This window comes from Drosophila montana, unplaced genomic scaffold, assembly GCF_035044405.1.
Source record: "Drosophila montana isolate Dmon_TW-CO22-7 unplaced genomic scaffold, ASM3504440v1 contig_3218_1, whole genome shotgun sequence".
Taxonomy (NCBI): Eukaryota; Metazoa; Arthropoda; class Insecta; order Diptera; family Drosophilidae; genus Drosophila; species Drosophila montana.
Genome location: NW_026998098.1, coordinates 3,035,507 through 3,053,668, shown reverse-complemented (window position 1 = coordinate 3,053,668; position 18,162 = coordinate 3,035,507). Strand labels below are relative to the sequence as shown.

At 39.1% G+C, this 18,162-nt stretch overlaps 1 protein-coding gene across 1 annotated transcript; it reads right to left on the bottom strand.

Annotated features, from left to right (window-relative positions):
- Positions 1–4,257: 4,257 nt before the first annotated feature.
- On the bottom strand, positions 4,258–17,948 carry FMRFaR (FMRFamide Receptor). Its single transcript, XM_064689796.1, has 2 exons — positions 16,968–17,948; positions 4,258–6,841 (listed from the first exon to the last, which is right to left on the bottom strand). The coding sequence occupies exon 2, from the start codon at positions 6,456–6,458 to the stop codon at positions 4,800–4,802; it is 1,659 nt and encodes a 552-aa protein (XP_064545866.1). The 5' UTR covers positions 6,459–6,841; positions 16,968–17,948; the 3' UTR covers positions 4,258–4,799.
- Between the last annotated feature and the right edge of the window lie 214 nt (positions 17,949–18,162).

Sequence of the window (18,162 nt, the reverse complement as noted above, 5' to 3'; positions counted from 1 at the left end):
AAAAATATGGCCTGCAAAATGTTGTAGCACACTTGTCGTCGAGGCGCCACGTGCGATTAGGGTTTCCGTTGTCCTTTTTTGATACCCTGTCTGTCAGGGCAAGTGTTAAGCTGGCTTGTTACCTAAGTGTTGCATTCTGCAACATGCTCAATAGCAAATTAAAGAATTAGGGAATTAGAGTTTAAGAAAACTACTAAGTTTGTTATAAAAAGGTGCTGCAAAAGTGGTTCTTGGCCTAAAGTTGTATGCGTCATCTGGCAAGCTAATAGAATAAGACGGGATATCTCCAATGTATTCGATATTAAATTTTTCGCTAGCTAATTGCCTAGACAGACTAGACAGCTATAAATATTAAAAACTCAAAGCTGTCGGTTTTTCGATTTAGGATTCGAATCAACTTTCTGGCTTTAGCTTTGAACACAGCTTTTGCTTCAAGCCTTGTCACACTTTTGAAGTTATAATAAGACAATCCAATATTTAATTTATGATTTTATAAAATGAAAATGAACCAAAACCTTTTGAAAAAAGAATATGATTTTGTTCGGGGTTCCGTCTGGCTGTTGTTGGTCGAAGACTCGATTTGGGATAGAACAATTAATTGCATTTCGAGCTCGAGCTATTACGGTTCAAAATCAGTTTATTGATTCCAGATATATTTAAAGCTATTTATAACTAATTTATTGTAAATATTTCGTCAGGCGTTGCGCGAAAATCTAAATTACGCAATATCTCAGCCGGATAATCTGTGCTTTTAATTTTATAAATAAAATCCCCTAGCCAAGAACGCCCTTAGACAGTGAATAGAGCATTGCATAATCGGTTGTATGCGAATTTCGCTTGTTTAATACCCCATTTTAATAGGGTAACATACGGCCAGCAATTTTATTTCTATTGTTATTTTGGGCATGTTGTTTTTTTAGCCAGCCACGCGCCATGTAGAACACTTAATGCAGTATGTTCTCATTGTTAGCCGAGTGTTGTTTTTATTTTGACTATGGTACGTTGGCTGCCAAACCAGGCAACCAGCCGTACAAATGGAAGCTCAGCCGAGTTGTGGGTGGCAATATAATTGCGGGCGTTCAAAGCTAATTGTATAAGCTGCGGGGCTGTGGAGCTGCGGAGTCAGTGCTCAATGTTTAGTGCCTGGAGGCGTAGTTATGCTCTAACTCGAAGCTAGTGAAGCAGCAGCCGCAGGGTAGTTAAGATCTTCGTGGCAGATACAAAGCAAGTGCTTGTCATTTGGCCAAAAAGTATTGCCCTGGGAATACGGAAGTCGAGTTTTGTCTGCTTTGTAGTTTGCAGTTAATGTAAAAATGCCTTGAAAACTAAGCGAAAGTTGGCTAAGAACTTGGCATTTGGCAATTTGAGCAGCACATGGCCATGATTAATTAAATTTGAAGCTTTGCAGCTTCGATGTGCTTGTAGCTGACAAAGGCAGCTAATTAATTTGCCAACACCATGACGGGGTCAACACCTCTTGTGCTTGTGACAAAGCACAATGTTGATATCGTTTGTCAAAGGCTGGAGTAGCAAAAATACAACAACAACAAGAGTATCGGCGACATAGACTCATCATCATCCTGCCTTCGCTGCGCCTGATAATCCCCATGGCATTAAAAACACATCAAACTGTTTAGACTCCGTTGACAAACAGAAAGTCATCAGCACTAAAAATAACTCTACTTGGGGTCTGTCTGGGGTTTGTTGTTTGTTGTTGTTGCTGCGCCTTTTAAACGACCTCTCACTGTTGACATTATCCGAGCTGATTTATTGTCTTTATCACAAAGCCAAGCGGCACTCGAATGTGGCAAGCATAATAAAGTCTCAACAAAGGCGCGAGAGTGAGAGCGAGCGAGCGAGCGAGTGAGCGAGCGGCTCGCTCTTGTTTGTTGCCACGGGCAACCATTTTCAATCTGTGGCAAATTTTCATAGCCCACTTCTGGGCGCATCCATAAACGTGCCAAATAATTTAGCTGCGTCTGGTTTGGGCTACGCACACGCATAAATTTACCGATTCTCTAATTAGTTGTGCATTTATTTGGTTTCTCTTTGCTGCCGTTTATGTCTTGTGCTCACGCATAATGCGCGTAATTCAATTGGGCCAATTAGCACCTGCTTAAAAGCACCTGCTTAGTAGGCTCAACTTTCTAAGTTGCGCAACAACTACTCTGCCAACGTTATAATCTCTTTGGAGTGCCCTTGCGAAGCTGCAGGGTATGTGCTTGTACATAACTCTCAAAGACGTGGTTTTTGTGTGCATTATGATTATATTGATATTCCTTTGTGGGCTGAACATAAACTCTGAGCGCGGTTTGCAGTTGCGCAAAAAGTACCATGCTTACGTGCAATATACTTTATAACAGCAATTGGGTATTTTTAGTACATCATATTCTTGGTGTTTAGTACATTTAAGTTGAGCAAAGACCACCTTCTTCTAAGCTAGCTAGGCATTTGCGTGTTAATATTATAAGTTTTTAGGCTAGAGCTAGGAAGCTTGGAGCTTGATTTCTAGCACGCCTGAAGTTGCTTAAAGGCCAGGAAGATATTTTGTAATCGTTTCTTAAATAGATACAGGGTACTTTCTAGTCCAGCATTCTCAAAGACATGCTTTTCCGAACACCCCCATGATTATTAGAGGGATATTCCTTTGTGTCCTGGCGTCGGCGACATAAACTCTCGAGCTCTCGCCACGTGCTTAGCATAGGCAAATGCTTAAAGCTCTGCGTAATGCCCTCCCCTCGGCTCCGATTAGCCTTGGCTTAGCATTTCTTAGGTGCGCCCTTTTGTGGGCGGAACTTATAAATGGAATGGAAAGTGGCCATTCCAAAGACTCGTTACCAATTTCAATCTGTGTGCCTTGAATGTAGTAGACCTTAACTATTACGCGTATATTAGCATTTAGGATCTGTGGAAATTATGATTTTATTTCCAGCAAATTGTCTTCCATTCTTCAATAAAAATGTCAAACAGCTGTTTCTTGAATTTTCACAATTATTGAAATATATTTTTTATTGAATCTCACGAGCAAATATTGAACTTGAGTTGTGGGTTTTTCTTTTAAATATTATTATATTTGATTTTATTAAAACTAAACTAAAGCTAAGTTAAATTTGTATTTAATTCGCAATCTCTGTAGGTCGACAATATATGCTTTGCATTAACTATATAATTATCATATAGGAAATATATACAGAATCAGTTAGCATTTATAATTTTATACAATAGCAACGTTTTTTGGTTTTTTTTTTGTTTGGGAGGTAAGTTGAATAAATTCAATTTATGAACACCTGAAAATGTCTTTTACCATAGCAAAGTGTGTTTGTGTGTAAGTGTAATTGTAATGTAATTGGTAAATTGAGCTACTTTCGAGTTGATTCGAGTTGATTCGTTTTTTCTTTTTTTCTGGATTTGTGTTAAGGGGGGTGCTTTAAAAAGAACCAATTTAATCGAATTTACCGTCTTTCTGTTGAGTGAACTTTGAGCTTAACTTTTTAACTTTCCGACAACTTGACATATTGCAACGTCGAACCCAAAAGTCCAATCGCCAAAAAAATATGAACTGCTATCGATAACAAAATGAAAAAGTTTTCTATAATTTGAAGCTAACCAATCAGCAACAAGAGAGAAAATAAAATCATAAAGGAAATGAAAAAAAGGAAAATCATTTATCAAGTTTTGCTGAAAAATGCAGTATATATTTAATTAAAAGCGAAAATTTGATGCTAATAAATAAAAGTTCCTTGTGGAAAAAGCTGGGCTATGGCCCAGCGGGCTTGGGTCAGCTCAGTTTCGCGGACTTCCCCTTTGGGCATTAATCCATCGAGTTGGGCGTGAAAAAGTTTTACGGCTTAATTTCGTGCAAAATTGAAACAAATTCAATTGATTGAGAGAAACTGAAAGCCGAAAATAATTAACAATCTGGTGTGTGTGTGCATTTTGTCCAACAAGTACAGCAAAATTTCATATAGCACGCTTTGACTCTTCTAAGAATTTTGTGCTCGAAATGCATTTATGCTTGAGCGGTTTAATAAAGGATATTGGGATTACGCTTAGATATAGCTAAGTTCTTCCACCATAAATTTTCTAGAACAAATTAAAGCAGCTGCGAACAAAGGTTGGATAAAATGACGTCGCCAAGTATCACATATCGAGGACGTACTTGTTGTATAGAAAGGACGTTGTCGACATTTATACTAAATGTATATATTAATATAGTTTCAAAGAGATAAATGTATAAGGGGCATACATGTACAACATTTCAATTAAAATAGTTTTATGCCTAGTTTAGCTCTAGTTTATCCAATTCAGTCTAGCAACGCGGTTAGCTATTTGCTCAATCTGTTTCTGTGCTGCCGTCCATCTAAAGTCAGTCTTTCATCCAGAAAACTGCCAGGAAAATATATTTTGTATATTAACAAACAACGTATTCATGTAAGGTAGAACGAAAATGAATTAAAAAGTGTATTGGGTATTATTTAAAAGGAAATTTCCGTCTCTCAAATTATTTGCGTGTTTTTCTGAAATTTTGCTGTACCTTTTGTGTGGCCTATTAGCTATTTGTTTGGTTATGTAACGGCTAGAGCTGTCGAAGAGAACTTGAAGTAGAGAAAATGGAGAGAAACACTTAACGCTTATCACAAAGTAACGCGACGCTTGGCGCGCTCAGATTTACACACTAAAAACATGTTTAAATAGATGTATATATATATATATATATATGTATATATATATGTATAGTTATTTACATATGTAGACTAGTTGACTAGCGATTACACTACACTGTATGTGCTTGTGCGGCCTCAAAAGCCGGAGGAGACGTGTCCCAACTTCTTGCCATCCACGGTCCAGTCGTAGCCGAGCGCCGTATTATTGTTGGTTGTCGAGTTGCTGGTGGAAACGGATCGATGCATTTCACGTGGACCCGGATAATAGACGACCGGACCGGGTGATGGGGCCCGATTCCGTTTGATCTTGAGCAGACCGGGCGAGCCGGACACCTGGGTCAGCCGCACGCTGTTCAGTGAGCTGTTGCCGCCACCGCCGCCCGTGGCGACCAGATAGGTTGTGGTGGTGCTGCGCTGGGTGCCGTGTCGCGAGAAGCGGCCGGACGAGCGATGGTTTATGGTGCCGTCGCCGTTGTTCGAAATGGAGCTCTCGTAGTGTATAAGATCCGGCTGGTCACGACTCAGGCGTCGCTTGAAAAAAATGAGTAAAAAAATGCGCTTGAACTTCTCGCCGAATATGATATAAATGAGAAAGTTAACGCTGCTGTTGATCGTTATAAGCAGATTCGAGACTTTGGTCACCTTGTGATCGATCACACTGTAGAACGCCTCCGAGATGTTCAGCACCAGCGGCAAAAAGTTGAGCATAAAAAAGACAATGACCACACACAATAGCATTGTGGCCAGCCCGATCTCACGCTTCTCCGATCTGGACAGCCGCTGGCGTTCCCGATTCGCACGCTTCACCTGCCTGTAGATCAGGCAATTGAGTATGGCCAGCGTGAGGAAGGGTATTATATAGTTCACAATCAGATAGCACCAGTGTATGTATATATTAATGTAGGTCGGATTCCGTCTCAGTGGCGAGGGCCGCACGCAGTGCAGCACATCGGTCGAGTTGGGCAGCTGATAGCTCACCCTAAGCACCTCCCAAAACCGTGGCATATTGTAGGCGAGTGAAAAACAGACGCACACTATGAAATATATCTTGGCGCGTCCGTAGGTGCACAGAGCACGCGCCCGCAACGGATGACAGACGGCCACATAGCGCTCCAGGGTGACGGTGAAGGTCATATAGATGCTGGCGGTCTGCGCAATCATGCCAATGGGAAACATTGCCGGCGATATGAACGGATACACATAGTTGTAGTAGCCAAAAAAATGGCCCGTATATGGATAAATGGAGGGTATGCCAAACAGCAGCATGGAGCTAATAATCAGCATCGTGTCGCAGCGCGCCAGGCCAGTTAGCAAATAATTAATGCTGGACCGCATTTGGGGGCGGGACAGGATTATCATGGATATCACATTGCCCAGTATGCCCAGTATGCCAACAATGTTAAGTATGACGCCGCATACCCAAAACTCGATGCGATTATTCTCCAGCTGCGGATTGTAAACCTCCTCACAGATGCGCGTCCAGTTCGGCTCATCGCCCATATCCTCCATTTGCGGAAAGAGATCTGTGTACGTATCGTTGCCATTATTTGTGGCAGAGCTGCCATTGAACAGCAGACGCTGGCCCACATCGTATATCAAGGGTGCCAAAGTGCTGCCCAGCGGATCCGTTAGCTCATAGCGCACCGCATCCTCCTGACTGCGACCCGTCGCGCTGGCCAGAAATTGATCCACGCTGATGGGCGCCCAATCATATTCGGCGGGTGCCGGTGGCGGCATTACGCCCGGCTCTGGCTGCTCCAGGCGCAACAGCAGCCTTGCCGCTGCGGCGCTCATGGATGCTACTCTATTTGCTGTTCCAATCGGGGGAGGAGGCTACCTGGCGGCTGTGGCTAGTCGGCTGCGTAGCATTTAAACATTTACCTCGCAACTTTTGCCGTAACATAAATTGTGTTGCCGCAATTGTTTTGTTAGCTGTTGTTGCTTTTGTTGTTTTTGTTGTTGTTGTTGCTGTTGTAGCTGTTGCAGGGTCACACCTGAGCACACTCACTTGGACACACACTGTTGCTCCCTCGTCCGTCGTCCTTGCCAGTGCGGGCGTGACTTTGACTTTGTGTCGCGTTTTGCTTGCCTTTCCGCTTATGCTTCACACTGTGAGCAGTGCTTTTAATAGTCCTGCTGCTGCTGCTGTTGCTGCCACGCGTCGTTGACACTTTAAGCTGTAAGAGAGGAAATGAAAAATGGAAGGACTTTAGTACAAGGCTTTTGTTGGTCAGGTGACGCTTAGCGCTCAATGCAAGAACAAACTTTTGCCCCCAAAACTTGCTTATTTGTCCAGCAATTGATGCAGAAACTAAGAGTGTCCAAACTTTTTGCAGACAGTTTTTCTATTGATATTAATTGCTTTTTCCAGTAAAACAACATTTGCACCTGGTTTCCTTTTGGCAATATATTAATATTGTGTGTATTAAATGTAGATATGCAAGTGCACAAATGTGGACAGAATAAAAAAGTGCATAAGTTAATAAATATTTAATTCCTCTTTAGAAATTTTAAGCTTTTCGGTGTACAGCTAATCTAAAACGTTTTTATTGTATTTATTAAATGCAGCCACACAAGTCAATAAAATTGTGGACATAATTAAACAGTGAATAATAATATTTAATTCCTGATTGAAAAATGTAAGCTGTTCAACGTAAAACAAAGCTGAAGCCAATAATAAATTACAATAAAAATGACGAGTAATTATTAAATGACTGCAATGTTGGAGCTCTATTATTTAGATTCGGTGCTGAATAATACAAATAAATAATACTATAAATAATAAACACACAAAAAGTTTTCATTTTCCTCATTCCCACCTCATGCTAACATTGGCTCATGGGAAGGGTTGAATGCACCCGGAACCGCTGCTCGATCTGTCTGTCATATCTCATTAAAAACCACTTGATGTTCTCATAAATTATTTTAATTTCTTTTCATTACTTGCGGGAACCTCTAGTTCCGGTGGCGACGTTTTTGCGAATGTATATATATTGCATATTCATTTAAAAACCAATTTCATTTCCATTAAAGTGAAACACAATTTTATAATTGATTTCTCTAATAAACAGAGTTCATTTACAAATGAATCTTATAATCACTTTATCAATTAGTCGAATTACACACTAATCCGTACACTTATTTAAGGACATTGTTTTCGTTTCCTTATCAATTTGCGGTGGCATTCGATATCCTTGGGAAATTGTTGCCGCTTCTAAGTATCACAAAACTGATATGCAGTCATTCATATAATCCTATTATGCAACCTTTTCACACATCAATCAAATTAAAGTGGCCGAACTCAAGCCACTGGCGCTCGCACACCTGCGGCATCAAATTCCTTGGCCTCCTTCATTCACACCGCCCGCCCACCAATTAGGCAAACAAATCAAGCAAAACACGCGCACATAATAATAAAACACGTAAAAATATACACCTGTCGAGGTTGATCGACTAGCAGTTGCCCTGCATCCATCTAAAGTGAAGTCTTCGGTTGGCGAAAATATTAAAAGAAATTCAAATAAACTTAAGTGCGGGCTAAACCGAAAGCTATACAGGAAATATTGTGTTTTCAGCCGTTAAGTTCAATGTCTTGGATTAAATATCTTTGCATTTAATTTGAATACCCAATGTATTTATGTGCATAGATACAGGGTATAAATACATTGCCTCCGAAATAGAGCGCGCGCCTATCGTATAATCAAATCAATTTAACACATGGGAGCTCTGAGCTTAATGCCGTGTTGGGCATGATTTGTGGCCGCTGGAGGAAAAGGCAAAAACAAAAAAGAAAAAAAGCAACTAGCCAGTTGTCGTTGTGCCAGGTGGTTGTAGTTGTGGTTGCGACCGCAGTGCAACCACAATACACAGTGGGGAGTGCATCATTGGCTGGTGCAACAAGACGTATGCGTATGTTTTGCATTTAGAATTTGTTATTCCAGCAGCTGCAGTAAATCGCCTGGGGCCAACTTTTTGTAGTCACTGTAACTGAAACGGTTTTGTCTGGTAGCAGCGATTTCTAACAGATGCAGCCAGCCGCATACGCCACACGGCCAGCAGGTGTCACAGAGCGTTTCCATTGTCCGACAAATGTCGGAGATGCCACGCTCCGTTTGCGGCCCGCTTGTGTGCAAAGGCGATTATGGCAATTAAATGCCAAATTTGGAATGCCAAAGTGTCCACAACGGCTGGCTGCTTCGGTTTGGCTTTCGGGTCCAGCAATTAGCATGTCTATTAGATTTAATGCTTGCGACCCTTTTTGGCCCCCTTTGGAGCTGGACGGCTTGCACGTGTTCTCATGCGCATATTTTCGTTTATGGAAAAGGACCTCAGGCCAACCAATTAGCTTGGCATTTCCGTGTCCAGCTTTGACTGACACCATGTTTCTTTTTCCTTTTTTTGTTTGTGACTTTATGCTTACAAGTTTTTCAATTCGAAGCATCTGTCGTCTTGCAAAAAGTATTTGGGCAATTTGGGGCTTGCCAACTTCAGAATTTAATTTCTAATAATAAATAACAAAACACAGTTGGCTGTGCTTCAAAAGTCATAAAAGGTAAATGCATATATTTCGGATTGTCTCTTCAAGTTTTCGTTTAAAACATTCAAAGGATAAAATGCCAATGATATTTGTTTCACTTAGATATTGTGTTCAGAAATGGATTTCTTTGAGGTATTATTGAGAAATACCTAAATAAATTTAATAAATTTTTAATTTATCAAAATAGCTAGCAGGAGGAATAAAATTATGAACGTTAAAACAGCAAGAGGCTTTAGTCGGGAGTACCCGTCTAGGGTATACCCTGAACCCTCTTCTACCAACAGCAAATGCAGCTCGCGCAATTAAAAGTTTCCTCAATTGCACTCGAACCCATAACCAAGCGAAAAGTTTGCCACCGCCTTGGCTCAACAGTCACACCAACAATTTATTTTCAATGAAAAATAATATGGCTATATAATGAAAATTACTTGATCTGTATGTACTATTATAGAGGCTACAAGTCAAATTTGTTGACTCTAACTCTTAAAACCTAAGAGAATTGCTTTAACACAGGATATCGATATCGATTCTTATCGATTGCTTGGGAACAAGAAAGCACTTAGAGGATCTACGTTTAAAATTTAAAGTCTCTAGCTCTTATAGGTTCTGAGATACTTGCGTTTATAAATACGGACGACTCGGCTACTGATGCAGATCAAGAATATATATACTTTATGGGGTCGGAGATGCTTCCTTCCTGCCTGTTACATACATTTGCACACAAACATAATAGCCTTTTTACACATTTTCAATGGATGCAGGGTATGCAAATTTGTCAGCACACTTTCTAATTATTAATTCATGTCAAAGATTCAACTTGTCGTTGACTCAAAATAAGTTTTAGTGTACTCAAACGCATTCGACTTAAAAGGTTTAGTTTTTACTTCAATTAAATATTTGTTCTTTTGCTCAGTCTAAATAAAATTTATCATGCACTTCTGTTGGCTTGTTTCCAGCATATGTATGTATATATTATTATATATATATATTATTTTTCCCTCTTTAAAACACTTTAAACATTTAATAGAAATAACTCATAAACTAATAATCATACCTACATGAATACCCTAATTAAAATAAATGCCAATTAAATTAGGCAAATGGAAATTTGCTAAACTAGGACAACGCCACAAAGGAATTAATTTCGGATTTTGAACTTAATGCAATTAATTGCACTAAGCCAGCCCGTTTCTTATGCTCAAGCATTTTGCTAATTACTTTCAAATGTCAAAGCAATTTTAACAAATACACGGAATCGAGCGCATCATGAAATTCGGTTGTAATGCGTTAAGGAGCTTAAAAGCCGCAGTCATATGAAGGTCATGTTCTCGGAATACAATGTGTTATGGCATCAGCTAAATGTAATGCTTGTATCCGACCCATTGCATCTGTTAATTGGAATAAGTTGAGCTGGCGGCTGGGTGACATGCCGATTGCAACAAGGCGACGTAAACAACAACATGCGGCGACAATAGCTTCAATTAATGTTTCATTTTGTAAATGACACTGAACTTAATTGTTTAGCAAGCAATTTGCATGTCGAATTCCAGCTGGAAACGTGTCCTGCAAGGATTTTCATTACTGTTGCACAAGGAAGCAAACAAAAAACTGTGGGCGGATATTGCATGCATAGTTTTGCCGCCTAACGAGGCGACTGACAGTCTGCATTTCATTTACCCAACACTTGCCGCAACCTACCCCTCAGCCTTGCCCCATCACTCCCTGTTTGTGTGGGCGTACAACTTTTGGCATGTGTTTAGTCTGTTTTTTTTTTTTTTATTTCGTCGACGTTTCTCTTCTTCTTTTCTATGTGTCAACTGGCAAACAGCAACGCGGTCGCTTGGCTTCACTGGGCGTATGCTTAATATTTAAAAATTTAGGACTTCAGCTGTTTGCACTCATGGAGGGCAGCAACTCGTTGCTGCAATTTTTCTAGTCCATAATTAATGGCGTCCACTTGGCATGCTTTGTAAATTGTAAACTACGGGAGCGTTAGAAAAATAAACGGATAATAAACGCCCAGCTGAAAGTTGTGTGGCTTAACAGAAATTAGTTAACTTTGTGGCTTACTCTTGAATATTTAGTGCCTTAATTTGCAGCAGTTAAAATATTTGTAAGTTACAATTTCTTTAAATCTAGGTGTAAAAGGTAAAATTAAGACAGAGATAAAGACTTAAAAATGCTTGAAAAAAACGCTTGCTATGAATAAGTTAATTAATTAGACCCATATCTTGTATGTCATCTTTTCAATTCGGCTCAAAAAAACAGGCGCTACTTAAATATTAAATTTAACCTTGAAACTCTAAATTTTCGAGATCCAGCTAAATAATTTATAAAATGGAAACGAAACCAAAACCAGCATTAAAAATTATTAATAATTACAATGACTTTTGTTTACCACAGATAAACCAAGTTCCTTGGTTCCTTTTGGCTGCCTTTATTTTAAAAATGACTTCTCAAACCGTTTAATTGGCAAAAAATATTTCTACAATCGGTTACTATTTAGTATATAATCTCTATACATTAAAGTGTACGTTTTGACTGACTGGCTGACTGACAACGCACAGAACAAACCGCCAGACCTAGGAAGCTGAAAGTTTCTTTGTAGTTACCTTATTATTAGTGCTCGCTAAGACGGAGTTTAATTTTCAAAGATCTTTGTTCAAATTCATTTCAATAGTGTTTTACACTTTTCGCAAAATCCATCTCTCCTTCCCTGAACGATTTTTTTGCTTAAGTTTCAGGCTTAAATTCATATCTAAGTGTATCCATGAAAATTCATTTGATACGTGTTTCACATATTCTGCAGAATCCAAGCGCTCTAAGTGGAAAATGGATTAGAAATGTTTCAGCGATTTTGAAAATTCAACCCGCAACAGTGATAATTAGGCGGAAAACGGTTGAATGAAAGCTTTTTGTTTCAGGGTTCTTTGTGGAAAATTATTTGATATGCTTTGCGTGTCCGGCGCTCTTGGATGGAAAATGCCGGTTAAAGGTTTAATGAAATAAAATTTATTTTTCGGCTTTAAGATTTGCATGCCAAGACTAACATTCGCACTTTAGGTTCTTAATTTGATGGTCTTTAAACATATTTTCGCATAGACGTAGGTTTACACATTCAACGGACGAGACCTGGTTGAAAAAGTTATATTTGAAATGTTGAGCATTAAACTTAACACGTGCATTGCCGGATAATACCCGCTAGCTATATATTTATATAGTCATTTCATTTATTTCTCTTTTAACAGGGAATACGCTTTGTCCTTGGCAAATAATTATACCTAGAGGGCTTTAAAGTACTTAGAGAGTTAAGTAAACTTTTAAATTAGTTTCACTTTGAAGAGGCGCCACTGTCTGTGGCACATTGTTCAGTTTGCTTTGGATTTTCTTGGGCATATTTCAAGAATTTATTTAATTAAATGCTTAAGTATATTAATTTATGCGGCACGTTGGATGGCTGCAAATGATGTGGACACAACTAACTAGCTGGGTGACATGGTCGCCGCCTAGTTAGTTCCATTGTGTGTTCGCCTCATGTAGGTTAACTTATCAGCGATTTTGGACGCATTGTTGTCGGCTGCTGTGCTGTACATAATGTAGTCGGGTAATTTATGGATGCATGTGTTATATGGTTGGTATATGGGCAACTATAGAATTTATAGCATGTTAAGAGCATGCGACACAGCATATAAATTGAATGAAATATATAGACACTGAGATATGCTGCTCACACGAGTTTGAGGCATGCTGAACCACAAAATGAAAACAGCAAATAATTATTATATTTCAGCGCTCGCTTTTCAAAGAAAAAAGAAATAACAAATAATAATAAACATTTGCGAGCGGGAGCGGGCGCCAAAAACTCTTGCGATTTATTTTTAGTTGACAATTTCAAGGCCTTCTTCTGTGTGGATTCTCAGCGAAAGCAAAGCAAAACCAGAGAAAATTGTGAAAGAAATGCTATGAAAATTTGCAAGCGCATGGCGTTTGTCGCGAGTAATTCGTCAATTTACATATTTTCTTGCTACATTTTTAATGAGGACATTGCAATGCGACATATGCAAAGGATCAGGGCGCACATTGGTTAGGATAATTGTGCGAATTCGCGCAATTTGATTGCTCAATGAGCAGGTGCTCGACACTGAACAGCCATCCCACCGCTTCCTTCCCCTCTCTCCAGCAACCAGTATGGCCTGTACATAAAGCGGCTGATTTATGCCTGGGTGCGTCTATTATCCTTTTATGCGCTTTGTCTGATGCCAGCCGCCTACATTTGGCTACAAGTATGTCTGATGTCTGCTAAAGCCGTGCAAATGTATTTTGCGAGCCACGTTATGCGCAACGCAGTTATTTTTGAAATGATGTTGCTGGCTCTTACGTAAATGACTGCTGCAGCGTGAGATGCGACGTGGCATGCGGCGTGTACTTAATCGTCTCGACATTAAGTGGCAACAGCAACACAATTTGCAGTGCAGCACTCAGTCTCAGGGCCATTTGGGCACGTTGTGGCTAGGCATTCCAGGTAAGCTTCAATACATTTTCCAAGAAAAGCACCCAAAAAATGTATTTCCACCTGGATGTGAGTGCTTGCTTATTTGCCTGCGAATTGAATGTGTGTGTTTATTTACTTGGTGCTCAATTTGGACAAAACTTTTTTAGCCAGACTAAAACTTTATTTCCATTTTTCAATTTTATTTGCCTTGCACTTTGAAGTCCAAATATTAAATGGTTTGATCGAAGCAATATTTGGATAGCAGCAAATTTGAAATACATGTACAAAATTCATATATGCATTTTAAAAGTGTTCGGTAACATTGAAAATTTCTATCTATGGGCGGAGAATAGCAATTGTTTCTTTCATTAAATCCCTAACAAATATTGAATTTTGTTCGGTAAAACATAATAAATAATTCTTGTTACACAAACAAAAAAAAAAAGTAGGATTTATTGCCGAGATATGTTCAAATAGGCATTTAGTTTCTGATTTTGTGGCATGGATTTATTTTAGATATATTCTTAAAAGGGTAATTCCCCAAATTAAACACTTTGTTGGCAGGTTAGTTTAATGTGCCTTGGAATTACATGTAATATGCCTACTTCTGATAAAATCTGATGCATTAGGGGACCCAAATGCCGAAATTAAAGTAAAGTAACCATAGAAATATATCTAAAAATTATAAGCGTAATTTGAGGCATCAAGTACATAAGAAATGTAAGCATTTTCGCTTTTTTAAATTGTGCTTTTTAATATAATTAAATTATTAAATAAATATTTCACAAATTTAATAAACATAAAAACGGTTTCAACTTGATTAAACTCTGGGCTGATTTTCTAAATATTATTAAATTTGGTTAAGGGTAATGCCAAATCCAAACTGATTATAACTTTGCTTCTTATTAAGAGCTGGATTTCAAGGCTGGGACACAACCAACACGTTTCTCAAGTTTTAATAAGCAGAAGCTTATCAACTACGATAATCTTAAGAACTTTCACTTGGCTTCTCTCTCTTGTTGCTCATAAAATTATGTGGTTTCCGTGGCAGCTTTAGATATAGTGGTCCGATCCGGCTGATTGCGGAAACAATAAGAACCTGTGCATAGTTTTATTTGCATAGAAACAGCCAGACAGAAACACTGACAGAGGAAAACAGCTGTTTATATAGATAAAGAATTACTCTCTATGTCTCTTTCTAGTCAATAGGTTTTGTATTATTTGAAGAAAAAATGATGGCTGTCAATTAAATGGCAAACAAAATTTCGGCACAAATTCTGATAAGCCGAATTTGACGGCTTTCGTGGCAATTACAAATTTGATAATCTATTGTAAAATCTACTCACACACGAAATTGATCTTTAACTCAAAGAGTCACTCAAGGGCTTGAGCGCAATGGGAGCAAGCGAGCCAGCAAGAACGAATTTTGCAACGATTGAAAGAAGAAGAGCAGATCTGGAGCGCATGATTTTGCAAGAAGTGCATTGCAAAGAGTCTGCACGATGGAAAGAAGAAGAGCCTGCTGTATATATATAGCTGCCAATTGGAGTTCTGTTTCAGTTAAAGCCGCGCCGCGTTTCGGTTCGTGTGTGTTTTTTTTTTGTCTTTTTTTTTTGTGTGATCGCTTGTGCTCGTGTGTGCGATAGAAAAAAGACAAACGGAGCCATAATTAAAGGAGACGAGCCGGTCGTATAAATAGAGCTGCCCATTAAGGCTGGACTTTATTTGAAGCTGCGTGGCCGCTCGGTGAAGGCTGAAGTGTTAAAGCGCGTGTGTTAGTGCGTGTTTTTTTTTGTGTGATCGCTTGTGTTCGTGTGTGCGATAGAAAAATGACAAACGGAGTCATATTTAAAGGAGACGAGCCGGTCTTATAAATAGAGCTGCCCATTAAGGCTGGACTTTAGTTGAAGCTGCGTGGCCGCTCGGTGAAGGCTGAAGTGTTAAAGCGCGTGTGTTTGTATGTGTGTGTGCGTTTTTTTTTGTTTTATGTGATCGCATGTGTTCGTGCGCGCGATAGAAAAATGACAAAACGGAGTCAAAATTAAAGGAGATGAGCCGGTCGTATAAATAAAGGTGAAGGCTGAAGTGTTAAAGCGCGTGTGTTTGTATGTGTGTGTGTTTTTATTTTTATTTTTTTGTGTGATCGCTTGTGCTCGTGTGTGCGATGGAAAAATGACTAACGGAGTCATAATTAAAGGAGACGAGCCGGTCGTATAAATAGAGCTGTCCAATAAAGCTGGACTTTAGTTGAGGCTTCGTGGCCGCTCGGTAAAGGCTGAAGTGCTAAAGCGCGTGTTTTCGTGTGTGTGTTTTTTTTTTTGTCTTTTTTGTTGTGTTATCGCTTGTGTTCGTGCGTGCGATGGAAAAATGACAAACGGAGTCATAATTAAAGGAGACGAGCCGGCCGTATAAATAGAACTGCCAATTAAAGCTTGAATTATCAGCTAATGTAATATTGTGTATGTGCGTGTGTGTTTTTATAAGAATTCATGCAAATGCTCGCAAGAAGAAGAGCAGTTTAAATAATGCTGCCCATTAAAGCTGCATTTTAAATGGTGCTCAGGTAAGGCTTCCTAGACTTAAATTAAATAAAATAAATAAATAAAAACGTGTGCGCGTTATTATCATCGCTCTCAACGTGAAAAGAGTCAATTGATTTTATGCAATGTCCGTACGCTCGTCCGTCCCTTGACGGGTCCCTACGCCCGTCAGTTCATCTACCCGTCCCACCCTTTGTTGGGACCGTTTGTCCCTTTGTCCCTCCGCCTTTTTGTCTGTCCGTTCGTAAGTGCGTCTGTCTGCATGAACCCAATATATTTTTTTTTTTTTGGCGCTATTGAAGTTAGAGACTTGAAACTTAAGTATATACTCATGTATACCAGCGTCAGATTCCGTCTTAAGATTATTTGCCTACGCCCACTGGGGCGTGGCAAGGTGTGAAAGTCTACATCTTCCACAGTTGTAGAGCTAGAGTGACCAAGTTTTGACTAACGATTGCTGAAAAGCTTCTTTAAAGATAAATCTGAAAATATTGGTAGCCAAATAGCAAAAATCTATATCTTCGACAGACTTAAAGTTAGAGTGAACAATTTTGAATGACGACTAAAGATAAGCTCCTCCGAAAATATTTAACAATATAATTAAAACATAAATGCGTTTGTATTTTAAACAAATTGGTCAAGCAGCCTCTGTGAACGAGTATGGCGTAGTCGGTGCCAGCCGACTGCAATATTCTTACTTATTTTAATAGGCATATTAAGATTTATGCATTTACCTTGGGAATTTAATTTACAATGCGAAAAATGTCTCTCCGTTTATCTGAATCAGTTGTTGTTTGTATTCCGTGTTCACGTGTCCCTGCATTTTTTTTTCAACTGAAGCACTGATTCAAATTCCCTGGCGGCAGCGCGTTGACTCATTTGCATATTTTATAAAAAAATGTCAAGCATCAATGCCAAGGGATGCCATCATTTGTAGGTAATTACCATACATGGGGGGATATTACAAGCGACACAAACAGACACGTGTATACACATCTTTGGGTACTCATTCTTTAATTTTGTTACGTTTGGTTGACAGGGCTAATTTCTTGATATGTTTTCACCTTTTAAATATTTTTGCTGTTTTTATTTTTGCTCTTTGATTGCTTCTCTTTAATATTTAGTCGGCAACACACACACAAATAGTCTACAAATGTATGTGTATATATATTTTTTTTATTTATTTATAAATTTATGTGCTGCTCGCTGGTTTATTCTTTTCCACTTGATGTTGTTGTTTTGTTATTTTTCATTTTATGAGTATAAGTTTTTAATTTACTTCGATCTTGTATATTGCGTTACCAGCTGTTAATCCGAATCCAATTGAATCTTTAGATGCTGCAAATGTTATGTGTATTTAGTGCACTTTTCACATTTTGAATTTAACGGCGGCACCTTGAAGACTTTTTAAGCTACCGTTGTAAACAATTTGGTAATTATATTGAGTATTTTTTATGTTTTTTTTTCTTTAATATTTATTTCTCTTTTTTATAAGCGCCGTGCATATAAACAAAAATATCATCACTTTTTCTCTCTCTGTCGCTCGTTTTCTGTTTTACGCACACTTTTTCTCTCTCACTCTAATTGGCTCTATGTTGTCATCATGCTCTCCGCTGGCAAGTGATATTTTTAAACAGAAATCGTCACCGGGAGATGTACCTATGTATGCGAGAGGCACCCCTGGGGCAGGTCCACGTTGCGCACGAACACGTTGAACGCTGACAGCCAACTGCGCCGCCAGCCGAATTCCGCTAGATTTTCCGGCTGCCGCCAATTCATGTTCAAATTGTATAGCGCATGCGCCATGTTGCCAGGCTCGGCGACTGTTTAGCCCAGCTGTTTGCATTTCATTCATAAAAACCATTGGCGTAGTCCAATCACACAGCTGCGTATGTGTGTGTTGATGCAACATTGTTGCGCGGCCAGTGA

What these genes read in the sequence shown, in the direction of transcription:
- FMRFaR (XM_064689796.1), bottom strand. Translation starts at nt 6,458, where the DNA reads ATGAGCGCCGCAGCGGCAAGGCTGCTGTTGCGCCTGGAGCAGCCAGAG.